Here is a 13,381-nt window from a genome sequence, read left to right on the forward strand (position 1 = left end):
CATACTCTGCTGTAATCTATTATAGTCTATAGTGATATTTTTTAAAAGTACAAAGTGCAAAACATGAAATACTGTCAAGTAATTAACAGAATATTCATTTTAAAATTTCATTAAAAAACTAACTGTAAAAAAAGAGCCAGTGAATTCAGTTTACATTTTAAACTATTTAATAGAGGTATCTGTTGTACACATGGTTTTAGTTTAACATAAACAAAAGATTTCTCTCTGGAAACACTTAACCTGAGTTGGAAATGAAATCTGAGTTGTAAAGATTTAAATTCACAAAACAATTCTCCTCAAAATATAAATGATGATTCCCAATGAGGAGTTCACCAAAGTTCAGGACTCAGTCCCAGGACAGGAATGAGGGAAAACTCCTTGTAGGTCAAAAGCTGTGCTGAAGTCATAGGATTGCACTTGTGGGCCCTTAATCAGAGTGAGTTTTCGCAAACAGCCCCGGAAGGAGGTCTGGCTGCTCAGGCAGTTCTGCTTTACATCAGCTATTTAGAAAAGGCAAGAAGGTCAGTCTTGTTAAATTTTGTTAAATGACATAGGTAGCATAAAAGAAACAAAAAATAACTTCTTGTGGTTTCTACATCAAAATTAGAAGAATATCTTTCTACATAAGTGGCTTCAGTGATAACAGCATTCGTAGAAAACTATTAATAAACAATTTTAAGGTATAGTTGTGACAAAAAGCCTTAAAAGGGATTTTCATTTTATTAACATTTGTATCAGTTACTTGGAACATCTAAAATGCATAATTTGAATCCAAAATCGATGTGAGAGGATGAGACACATGTTTGTCCTCTAAAATGATTCCCAAATCTGGGCATCATCTGAGATGATCTGCCTCAGTAAAGTTATCCAGCTTACTGTACATCACATCTGATGTTCTCAGAGGCTTACCTCAGATTATATGTGTAGATTATTTTAATTTTTCCAAGATTTCCTAGGTATTTGAAATAGACTTTCTAAAATGGTAAAGGATTTGCCACCCAAGCCATGTATTTTTCTTCATCCCTATTCTATATCCACCTGAACTAAGACTTCCCCCAGTGGCAATGCCCCTCAGAAGTGAATGAGCAGGACTTTCCTGGTGGCACAGTGGTTAAGAATCTGCCTGCCAATGCAGGGGACACAGGTTCGATCCCTGGTTGGGGAAGATCCCATATGCCATGGAGCAACTAAGCCTGTGAGCCACAACTACTGAAGCCCCTGTGCTCTAGAGCTTGAGTGCTGCAACTGCTGAGCCCACGTGCTGAAACTAGAGCCTGTGTTCCATAACAAGAGAAGCCACTGCAATAAGAGGCCCATGCACTGCGACAAAGAATAGCCCCCACTCGCCACAACTAGAGAAAGCCCGTGCACAGCAACGAAGACCCAATGCAGCCAAAAATTAAATAAATAAAAATAAATAATTTTTTTTTAAAAAGTGAATGAGCAGAGCAGACGTCATACTTACCAGGATAGCCACCAATATAAATGGGATTGTTGGTGTCAGCAGAGGTGGACTGGGTGTGTGGACTTTCAGCTCGAACTGCATTTCCATCTACAATCAGAACCACGCGATGTTTGCTTTTGTTTGCCTGAAGTGTGTGCCATTTTCCATCGCAGAGAGTATTGGGAGCTTTGGGCTCATATGTGGCTGTTATCCTACCAGCACCGTTGTTAACATGAAACAAGAGCTAAACAACAGACAAGCAAATATCTTGGTCAATTTTCCCCTATTTAAGGAGCACAGTCCATTCACACAATGTTCTTGGAGTGGATAAAATCAGATCATTCTGCTAAAAAGGAGGGCTAACTATGAAAAACAAACAATGGTTTTGAAAAATAGCCCCTTAGGGAGTCTGTTGCTATCCTAGTCCCAAGGTTTCAGTACGGAAAATGGCCACCTCCATGGGAACAAGCCTAAACCATGATCTTAGCGTTGCATCCTCAAATCAGTGCCTCATTTTCAGGACAACAGGAGCCCATGGGTTTACTGAAGGTGTCAGTTCATAGCAGTTGCTATAGCACCTGTGAAGGAACGTTTACTAACTCCCTGCTGACAAACCATAGGATACTCTACTATAGCAAGTGGTAGCACAAAAAAAAAAAATCAGACCTGCAGAAGATGGGAGGGAAGAATTGTGAGTATCTTGGTGTAAGGTTCTTATACTATATGTGAAGCTACTCAATATTATTTCAGGGTAGACTGTGACAAATTAAAAGATGTATATTGTAAAGCCTTGGGCAACCACTAAAAATGTTTTTAAAAGAACGATAAATAAGCTAATAACAGAGGTAATATATACCTCAGAAATTACATTTCTGCAACTGTTACACTTCTGATAACATTTTTCAGATGTCGCATAAAAATGTGCAAATGGATTAAAAAGTTTTCAAAATTCTTTTTAAGTACAGGTGAGAAAAAAATGTTGGCTATAAGCCACAGTGCAGAGTGGCAGCAATAGGAGGTAGAGGCAGTTTTGTTTCAACATGAAGATGACATAAAAGGCGAGAAGAGGTGAAGAACTTGCAACTTTCTTATATCCTCCCCACCCCCATTCTAGGGATATTCTAGTGGCCAAACTCCCAGTGGGGAGTAGGTAGGGAAACACGAGAAACAAGCTAACAAGTTTGGGGGAATCCAGAGACTTGTTCCTTGCCTTCCAGGAGGCAGTAAGTAGCTCAAGAAGCGTCAAGCATCGTAGTCCCACAACAACGTGAGTTGACCACAGTGTAGTAAGTGTATTAGGGAGAGAGAGGACCTGAGAGACAGCACTCCCCATGGCCAATGAGTGGTAGAGCAGACCTTCCCAAGTTCTCATCTGGCCCTCTGGGGATATGGAAGGTGGTTGAAGATGAAGAGGCACAGTGCCCATGATAGCCAGGTCGGGAAACTTGATCTGCATGGGACATCGGCCTAATCTCCAAGAGCAGTGTCCACGCACTGGCATGCAGAGACCTCAGACCGCTCATTACAACCAGCCAGGGACAGCTGGCCAAGTGCACAAGAGACAGAGGCTGCACCTGAAGACCAGGAGAGTTGAATGATACCTCATTTGATGTCAGAAGAGCGCCCGCAGAAAAGGAAAATGGCAATTAAGACTTGCTTCCCCCAGATCTTGCCTGCACCCAGACGACCCCAAGGGAATAGGAAGGGAATGAGAACAGGGAGAGATTCTGAAGGAGCCAGTTTTAAAGCAGAAGAGACTAAACTGCTGCGACTTGTTGAGTTCATTTTGTTCCCAACATGAGATGGACTGGAGGCTGAAAAGCAAGGGCAGAAAAGTTATAGAAAAAAATTATGTTTTGGCATTTAAAAAAAAATTAGACTGTACATCCATCCCATGGGATACTCTGCAATAAAAAGAAGTGAATTGTCGAGACTCACGACAAACCTGGATGAACCACCAAGAAATGAGACTGAGTGTAAAAAGCCAGTCTCAAGAGAACATATTACATGATTTAATTTATGTAACAGTTGTGAAATAATAATCAGAGCCATAGGAAGCAGATTAGTGGTTGCCGGGGTGAGGGATGCAGGCGTAGGGAGTCGGTGTGGATGTGAAGGGGTGGCTTGAGGGAGCCTTGTGGTAATGGTACAGTTGTCCTGACTGTGGTGGTTACATGAAGCTACACATGTGATAAAATTGTGTAGAGCTACACACATGCTCATAAACGTGTAACTAGCATAACTGAATAACCTCTGAGTAACTGAGCCGGTGTCAATTTCATAGATGTGATGTTGTATTAGTTATGCAGGATGCTAACCCTGGAGGAGCCTGGGTGAAGGGCGCATGAGGACCTCTGTGTACACTGCATTGCAACTTCCTGTCGATCTATAATGATTTCCAAATGAAAAGTTAGCAGATATTAGAGAGAGTGGGGCATTAGGTTGGTAACTTACTTTCAGATGGTTTTCAGGGGGAGAAAAACGTTTTTTGTAGTGTAGTTGCAGTTTTGCTTTACATTTAATTTCAAAAATATAAAAAATTATTTTTAAAAAGCTTTTTTAGGATTACCTATTTTTAAATATTAACTGAACCTTTTCTGCATTCCATGAAAGTGAACAATTGGAAACTTGGATCTAGATATTTGTACTCTTTCCCAACCTCTCGGTCTCTGACACTGGGGCGAGGCGGGGGGACCCCATCCAGATTAAGCGCCCACCTTGCCATTTACAATCTCTAGTCCGATGGCATCCACTTTGGCGCTGCTGATCCCCAGGAGGACACCGTTGTCTGAGGAGGTCCGAAACTCCAGCGTGATGTTCACATCTGATCGCACTTTGTAGCCTTCTTTGACTGAAAAACACAAGGAAGACCCCTCATTTAGGGTGAGGCCTGCCTGGCCCAGGAAGGCCCAGGCTCAGAATGGCCTCGGGCTGGGCTGTGCGGGTTGGCTGGCTGTGCAGTTGGGCTCCTGATGAAGGTCAGCAGACCTGGCTCCAGCTCGTCCTCTGGATCCAGCTCCACCCGCACCAGCAAATCATTTCTACCCCCTGAGCCTCGGCTTGCACCTCTGTAGGATGAAGTGATGCTTTTAAAAATGACACATAATCAGCTGGGCTAACCCTGACTCTAGTCTAGAGCTGAGGCAGGCACATCCTCTAATGTGGAGCCACATAGGTAAAAAAAAAAAAAAAATCCCAGGGGATTTGATCCATGTAACCCCGTCATCATCTATCCAGGAAGAGTGCACTTTATTTTCCCCATATCTACTTACTGGGTATGTCAGTATTTGCTGAGTGTATTAGTCAGGGTCCACACTAGGCTTTTTCTTTAATTGAATGAATTTTTCATTCAGGTGATAAAGCTGAGATAAGTTAGGGATATTAGCAGTAGCAGGCAGTTGTTACCGTGCCCAGGGCTGAAGGGAAAATGGGAGAAGGTGGTGTTACTAGAGCTTGGAAGCACAGAGTGAAGGAGAGAAGCCTGCTGGCTTTCCCCTCCCTCCCAACCTCAGTCTTCCACCAGAGCCTCCCTGGAAGCCCAGGGCAAGGGGCCCCAGAAATTAGTTCCCTGTGACAGAAAGCAGAACAGGGGCCAGAGGAGCGCAGTTCTGAGCGCAAACAGGAAGTTAACTGGCAAATCAAGCATCTAAAGTGGGACGAGAATGTAAGACATATTACAAGGGCTAGTTCTAAGCCGTGAGGAATTTACATTCTAAGGCATTTTAGAGATTTAAATTCCTCTACTCATAATTGATTAATATTTCAGCAATCTAAATGGAGTTAATTTCTTCATCAAATCTGACATGCATTTGGCTGGCTGGTCCAGACATTTTCTGCTGATTTTGAATTCGAAAGTCTTTATTAACTTGGACAGGGAAAGCATGCCTTACATAAATTTGGGGAGAGTCCAGATGAAACCAGCACCACGTGTTGCCCTCTGTCTGGAGTGGCACCACTCCTGGGGGGGAGGAAACCATCTGGATAGCACGAGAGGTGAGAAGGCTTTTACAGGAAAAGATGAGAAATCAGAATACACTGGAACACTTCATGAAGTGTGGTCTTGCTGCAGCTTGTCCAGTGGGTCCTGTCCTATCACATAATTCTTGGATCTATATCATCCTAGAGTGCAGGTGCATCCCAGAGATTTCTTTCAAGATTGTTGATAAAACGTACCAAGGGCTGCATATCCACTTCCTTCAAAGAAAGTTCCTTCCTGGGCTGCTGCATAGCACCTGGTTACTGCAAACACGGACCCTGGGCTGTCCTTGTCCAGCTCTTTGCTGTTCACCGTCACCTCCCCAATGCAGGCGGGGATGCTGTGGGTGACCTAAGGCAGATGATGCAGGAGTAGATGGTGGTGAGGACAACGAGAAGGGCAGGCACAAACTTTTCCTACACTTCAACAGAACACATTAAAATACTATCTTTTGGTTTAAAAAAATCTAATTGCCACAATACTTCACATGAACATCTAACTTAAAGCTACTATAATGTAGTAAAAAGATTTTCTATTATTTTGAGCAAATATTGTGGACATCAAGAATGTAGAGTTTTCTCCTCTGCAAATAAAAATTTGCTGGACTTTCCTGCACTGTACTGGGGTAAGTGGCTGTGGAACTGTCCGCTAACATTTAACTATTAACTGTTCGTTAACTAACCAGCAGGAAGCCTGGTTGGGCTTCAAGGAGAAGCCCCGGCGCACAATCTAGGGATGTAGTTTGAAAGGTTTGCATCTTGCAGGCAAGCCCCGGGCCCAAACAAGGTAATTTAAACATAAACATATTCCTCCACAAAACAAATACAACCACAATAAAGGCAAAATGGGCCCACAGAGAAAATGCTGCTTACGTTTCCAATGTTCCTGGCCCTGTACTCAGAGGGAAGGCCTCCTAGGTACAACTTTCCTTCCACATCCAACGTGGTAGCATCTCCCACTGTGGTCACCATGGCCGATTCCTGGCCGTCCACCGTCATGAAGCCCTTCCTTTTAAAGTACTCCGTCTTGACCTAGAGCAATATGAAAACATGCATAATTTCTAAGGAATCTGAGAAAATTTTAACAGATATTTGTTTGCAACATCTGTTCACTATAGCAGTAATACGCTGAATGAATTCCTAAAGCGTGGCTCAGGTTTTCATACAATTGGTGTTGAGAGGAGGCTGAGCCTGGAGCTGGTTAGAACAGAACGTGCTCCAGAGTCTTAGTCACAAGAACACAAATGCCATGATGTCAGGTTTGGCCCATTCATGCCACGCGGGGCTTGATTTACTTCTCCTCAAACTCTCGTTCATTCCACCAATATTTGCTGAGGGCCTACTCAGTGTCAGGCACTGAACAAGGCCCTGGGGATATTTCCGGAAGCAGAAAAGGTCCCTGCTCGTAAGGAGCTTACATTCTATGGGGCAGATACCAGACACAAAGCAAGCTGGAAATCAAAGGTGACCGTCCCACTGCCGTGAACTGGAGCAGACATGAGGGACAGGTGCAATGGAACTTGGAACGCGTGATCACAGCTTCCTGGGAGCGTACCGTGTGCCACTGGCCGTCACTGAGCAGCGCAGGGTGCGAGACCTTTGTCCTGCCCTTGCCAAGGTCGAACATGAAGTGGAGGCGGCCCCCGTGCAGCTGGAGCGTGGCGTAGTCCACCTGGTTCTGATGAGCCGTGTAGTAAACCAGGCCGCTGGAGGCGAACGTTCGGATACGTAGCTGAACCGAGAGCCTGAGGGAAGCAAGAGCTCAGGTCTCAGAAGGGAATACGCTTGCTCTTTCACTCTTCAAAATAACGCCAAAGAGAAACCCCAGTAAGTGTTAATCAACATTTATATTTACCATCTCAGGTCATGCACCCCTTCCTTTATCTACCCATTCATTCAATCATGGTTACGGCAGTTCCATCTGCCAGGAACTGTTCTAGGAGCAGAGCATCAAGCAGTGAACAGAGGAATGTCCCTTTCCCCCGAAACTAACACCAGCAATAGATCAGAGAGTTAAAACTGGGTCACATGAAGGCCAGTGGTGGCTACATTAAGTAGTCAGGCCAGGCAACTCTGAAAGAGTATTTCTGCGATCTGAATGAAAGACAGGAGGAAGCCCCACAAAGCCCCACAGGAAAGGCCTGCATTTCGTTTTCAGACAGTACAGAGTATGTGAAACAGCTGTTCGATTCTGGTGGTCAGCCAGGAAACCCCAAGGGGGCCCCGTGGGGGATGGCACCAGGTAGGGGCAGAGGGAAGGTTTCGTCTGGGTGTCCTCCCACAGAAGGAAGCACAGGGTCACCGAGGCACACGGGGACCAGGGAAGGAGAGCACGGCCCCATCCTTGAGGACGAGGGGCCCTGGAAGGGAGTGTTTGGATTTTCAGGTAAGGGCAGTGGGAAGTCACAGAAAGGGGTGGGCATGGCTGAATTTATATCTTAAAAGGGACCTGTGATACGAAGAACAAATCAAATGGGGCCAAGGTGACAGCGGGTGTCAGGCTGGCAGCTGCTATAAGAGTCCACAGAGGCCAGGTGGAGGCTCAGACCAAAGTGGTTGGGGGGATGCCGAGGAGGTGAACTAAAACATGAAATGTTGTGGACGAAGAAGCAGCGGGACGTGCGGAGGGCCTGAATTTGGAGAGCAAGGGAAAGAACAAGCCTTAGGTGTGGGCCTTGGGCAGCCAGGTGAATGGTGGTGACACCCTCAGCAATGCAGGTTTTGGGGAGATGGTGAATTCTCTCTCGGTGCACTGAGGCTGAGAAGCCTGTGCCCATCCACATGGAGATGTCAAGGGGCCAGTTGGGTGTACAACCCCTGAGTTCTAGGCGGAGCTTGGGGCTACCGATGTGGGTGCTGGTGTGAATAGATGGCCCTTCACAGCCACTGGAACACAGAAGGCACCGTGGAGAGGATGGGGGAGAGGCGCTGCCTCTTCTGATAGAAGAGGAGCCGGGGGAGGGGACTGAGCAGCGGGCTTGGCGGGGCAGGAGATGAGGGGAGCTTGGGGCCACGGCTGCCGAGGAAGCAGAGCGGCCCAGGGCGCTGAGGCCGCTGGGCGCCTGGAGGCGGCACCACGGACGTGGTCACAGCAGGGCTCAGATGACCTGGTGAGGAGCGAGGGGAGGCTGACTGGGTGGGAGGGAAGGGAATGGGAGGTGGGGAAAGACAGACAGCCACAAAACGCAACTTTTTCAAGTCATTTCACGGTGAAACAGAGCTGGGATATTGCGCGGGGTGGGGAGGGGTATGGAGTCTATGGGAGCATTTCTGTTTCAAAGGTTAGAAACTCCTAGAGAGGAAGTCGGCACAGTGGTCCCAAGCACCTGGGTTTCAATCCCAGCTCTGCTGTGTGAGTCTGAGCAGGTGCCTCAATTTCCTCATCTATAAAACAAGGATAATACCCTCCTCACAGGCTAACTATGAGGACTAAGTTGGGGTTTGTGTGTAAAATACTGAGATGGTCTCTGGTACAAGAGTTTGCTCCCTTGGCCTCACTGATGACAACGGGTGATGGAGACGATGCTGTCTGTGCGCTGACGGGATCAGGTGTGAAAGAGGCAGAGATGGATGCTGCCTGTGTCCTGGGAAGAGGGGGGACAGCTCCAGAGGGCACGACAAGGACCCTTCCTCCAAGTGGCTGGAGAAGAGGGAGGCTGGGGACAAAAGCAGGGTGATCTCTCTGGTGGTGGCAGAAGAACAGGCTCTCTCTTCTCAGTGAGCAGCTGGGGCATGAAGGGAGGCTGTGGGGATGCACAGAGTTTTGAGATAAGACAAGAAGCTATGAAAAGTAAAAAGCATGAACATATGAGAGACGTGTACTAGCTCCACATACATGTGGAGTTTAGAGGTTCCACCTGAGACCTGTGGCCACAGCTTTAAAGTCAAACCAGGTAGAAAGAAAGATGCATTTCTGCAGCCCTGACCACCAGCTGCGGTTCCGGCGTGGATGAGGCCCAGTGTGGGCTTTACCTGGAGTCACAGTGGAAGAGATGAGAGGGTTAAGGGGGTTTGCAAAGAGACACCTGTAATAAAGCCATCAAATCATGTGAGTAAGGGGAGCTACAGAAAGAGTGATGATGGTGAGGAAGCCTGAGAGCTCAGAGGTCTTGATGAGGTTGAGGGACTGATGGAGTCGGAAGTAAGGAGGAGGAAGAGGTGGTTAGTAGGATGCTTAGAGACTGTGGAGGTGGGGTGGATACTTAGGACGTACTGAAGGGAATGACCATGGGGAGAGGGTGGCTGGGAGGAAGGAGGAAAAGACCTCTGACAGATAGGAGCCAGAGGACCTCAAAGATCAGGTGCTGGGTGGCAGCTGAACTCCTAGGGAACAAGGTGAGGAGCTGCAGGGAGAAGCCACTGAGCCAAGATCGTGCTGGGGCAGTGACCTCACATGACACAACAGGCACAGAGCATGGCAGCGCTGAAGGCACGGACCTTGGAGCCGAGAGCCACAGGAGGAGAGAGGAGGACTGTGGGTCCCGAGGAGACTTGGAGGAGGGTACCTGGGACAGGAAGGTGTGACGGCCAGAGGGAGTTTGGGATGCACAGTGAAAGAGTCTGGGTAGGCGGTTTCATCAGATTAGTGCATACTTACTGTAGAATGGGGTTCAAAGGCCATATGAAAGATCCAGAGGACCTGGGACTCCAGAAGGAAGAGGGATTTGGATACCTACGTGCTTCCCTACGTGCACACAGAGAGGCAGCAACCAGCCACCATCAAGATGTGTAAAGAGAAACCACAGGACCCCACTTAACCACGTTTAGGCATCTGAACTGACAGAGGCTGCTTCCTCTCTGCCTTCTCACTGCTGCCATATGCTGGCAAGGTGAACACTCCATGGTAACACACGAGATGCTGCTTCTGGAAAAGACCCACTGCTGAAGAACACGTCCTGGATTCATCTAGCACAGAGACGCCTCATGAGGACATTAGAGCAATGCCTACCTCTTTCTGACGACCAGCTGGTTGAAGGGCAGCACCAAGTGGCTGCCTTCTGCGAGGCCAAACTGGTGGGCACTGGGGACGTACTCCAGGGCTCTGTCCACGGCACACAGTTTCTGTAAGAGACGCACACAGCTCTAAGCCCCGCACAGCCAGGACCCCCACTAACATGCATGCGTTTTTTCCATGAAGGAAACATCTCAGAAGCAATTGTGGGGACTTCTCTGGTGGTGCAGTGGTTGGGAATCTACCTGCCAATGCAGGAGACACGGGTTTGAGCCGTGGTCTGGGAAGATCCCACATGCCGTGGAGCAACTAAGCCCGTGCACTACAACTACTGAGCCCACGTACCACAAATACTGAGCCCACGTGCCACAACTAATGAAGCCCAAGCACCTAGAGCCTGTGCTCCACAACAAGAGAAGCCAACACAATAAGCCCATGCACCACAATGAAGAGTAGCCCCCGCTTGCGACAACTAGAGAAAGCCCACAAGCAGCAATGAAGACCCAATGCAGCCTAAATAAATAAATAAAATAAAATAAAATAAAAATAAAATTTAAAAAAATTTTTTTAAAAAGAAGCAATTGTGTTGAAGCACCAGCAACACAAACACACAAGCACCAATGTCACCGTCTTTGTTTCAAATGGTTTACTCCACATCCCTTTATCTCTCTGAGAAGGCAATTAGAACTTGTGTTTTTCACCTCAGTCCCACTCACATTCACCTAAATTCCCATGAAATTTCATCAGGCCTAAGGGGCAAAGGCCTTGCTGTGCACCCCCGTGACCCCTGAAACTCCCACTCTGGGGAAAGCCTGAGGATGTCAGTGGCTACAGGAGCACCTGCTTCAAAAGCACCAGGCAACTGTTTAAGTGCCCACAGGTGACAGGCCAAGCTCGTTCCTCCCAGACAGGAACAAGGTGCAGCCAGGAGAAGCCGGGCTGGAGGGGCAGGTGCCCTGACTCCAAAGCGAGTGAGGCCTTAGACTCAGTTTTCCAGGTTGGTAGACGGATGCTGCCAAGACAATGTCCTGAACTCAAAGACGGGCCCTGCTAGGGAAGGTACTGCTTTCATGTGACTGTGCGACCTAAATAATCAGAGTGTAAACTTTCAACCAAGGAAGGAGAGAAATCAGAAAAGGGAAACAAAAGTGAAAACTAACAATGGTTGCTGTTAAAAATATTTGGTCAAAAACTGGCTTTTCCTAGATGAATCAAAATTTTTTTCAAAGCAACAATGATACGTACGATGGCTTATATAAATACTTGTTTTCATATTTCTGATTAGATCTAAAGTGGCACTGAGTCCTTCTAAAGCTTCTGCCCCAAAGCTTGCTGTACGGCAGCCAAATGAGGTGCCCGAGCATTAGCGCTTGCAGCCCAGGACGCTGTGCCACGTCTCAGACGCGGTGGCCTCAGAGAACCATCCCACTCGCCCCCTGCTTCTCTTCACAGGGACCATCCCGTAACTCTCCCAGACTGCTTTGGAAAGTGGCTCCCAGCTGGTTCTTCCAGCCAATGGGAGGGACTGCTGGGAGGCTGGAGGGTGAATGGGAGAAGCCCTGGGTCTCTCTCTCCCTCCTTCCTGCCTCCCTGGCAGGGCCTGTCTTCCCTGTGCTGCACTGCCCACCTGGAGACCCTCTGCTGAGGCTTGTTGCCTGGGCAGCCCCGGCTCCTCCCTCTGTGTGCTCATTGCTCCTGCAGCTCTCTAACGAGGGCCCCGTTTCAACGTCCTCTGGGTGGTGCTCTTTTTTTTCTGGCCGGACCTGAACCATAGAATTAAAGAAAGCCCTTCTTACTGGACTTGGTAAAGGCTGGGGCTCTGGCGGGAGTTCGCCGTCCTCTCCGTGGAGAGCCAGCTTCGGCCTTTCTGAGAGCAAGCAGGAGTCCAAGTCCACGTGTTCATAGCCGATGGCACTAGTGAAATCCAAAAGTCTAGATACAAACACAGAGTTCTCAAAATTGATGAAGACAATACAAGCCAACCCATGAACCAAGGTCATGCGATTACTGACCACTTAAAAGCCATTAAAAACATTAATATAATAGAGTAACCAAATGGACTATCTCCCACAGTGACTAGAAGTCCACATAGCCTACCTTATATACTGTTTGATTCTTCTGCCTCAAGGGGCACCCCCCTGACCACCCGCCCCACAGCCCAACCCCACGTGTCCACCTGCCATTCCTGAGTGTCCCTCAGGAGTCAGCTCCAATGCTGTCACCTCCTCCTGCAGCCTTGGCTGGCATGCCTCAGGGCGGGAGTCTGGCTCTGGCTCCCACAGCGCTGCACAGTGGCGTCAATGAAACGCTGGTTTCTTTCTCACAGTTTCCCTTTGCCCGGAAGTTGTGAACTACCTTTGTCATATATCCCTTTATTCTACAACATGTCCCCTGTCCGCACGTTCCCACAAGTCCCTTGTTGGCACTTTCAAGGCCATGGCTGTGAACAGTACACAGGTGTTGCTGCCCTGGCAGGTTCCCAGCCTCATGGCTTTCAGGAACAAGAAGATGCCTGATCCATTTGTTAATTAATAAACAATTGGGTGAATAAATACGTCAGCTTACAAATAACTGCACAAGGCTCTGACATCATCATTGTGTTGAAATCCAAGACAACATTTTTTTCTTTTAAATTTCAAGGCTCCTAAGAGGTACCTTCACAGAGGACACTGAGACCATGAAAGATCCAAGTCCTTGCTCAAGGTCACGGAGTAGGTCAGCAGCCCAGCAAGGAGGGGAACCTCCATCTCCTGACACACATGTAGTTTCTCCTGTGCAGATTCTGCCCACCCCACCCCCTGCCCCCAGGTCAGAGCACAGTTTCTGTCCCCCAGCATGCTGACCAAGGGCAGAGGGGCAGTGAAGAGGAAATAAATGCCCATGGGCACATGTAATTCCCTTCCTTGTGGTCAGCTCCGCATGGGAACAGAGACTTCCAGTTCTTAATCAGACCGTAATTGTTCTAGGAGAAGCCAATAATAATCTGAAATTGCAAGTAGCCCGGTGGTAAA

The 13,381-nt window shown here is 47.7% G+C and overlaps 1 protein-coding gene across 1 annotated transcript in view; it reads right to left on the reverse strand.

Annotated features, from left to right (window-relative positions):
• Positions 1–339: 339 nt before the first annotated feature.
• Positions 340–13,381, reverse strand: part of LAMA1 (laminin subunit alpha 1) — a 124,346-nt gene continuing 111,304 nt past the window's right edge. Inside the window, exons 56-63 of the mRNA XM_057698208.1 lie at positions 12,167–12,302; positions 10,368–10,480; positions 6,975–7,164; positions 6,293–6,451; positions 5,618–5,771; positions 4,162–4,295; positions 1,466–1,688; positions 340–500 (exon numbers count right to left, since the gene is read on the reverse strand). Of these exons, the coding sequence (XP_057554191.1) occupies positions 340–500; positions 1,466–1,688; positions 4,162–4,295; positions 5,618–5,771; positions 6,293–6,451; positions 6,975–7,164; positions 10,368–10,480; positions 12,167–12,302 (1,270 nt within the window). The remainder of the gene's footprint in view (positions 501–1,465; positions 1,689–4,161; positions 4,296–5,617; positions 5,772–6,292; positions 6,452–6,974; positions 7,165–10,367; positions 10,481–12,166; positions 12,303–13,381) is intronic.

The sequence above is a fragment of the Hippopotamus amphibius genome, chromosome 11 (assembly GCF_030028045.1).
Source record: "Hippopotamus amphibius kiboko isolate mHipAmp2 chromosome 11, mHipAmp2.hap2, whole genome shotgun sequence".
NCBI lineage: Eukaryota > Metazoa > Chordata > Mammalia > Artiodactyla > Hippopotamidae > Hippopotamus > Hippopotamus amphibius.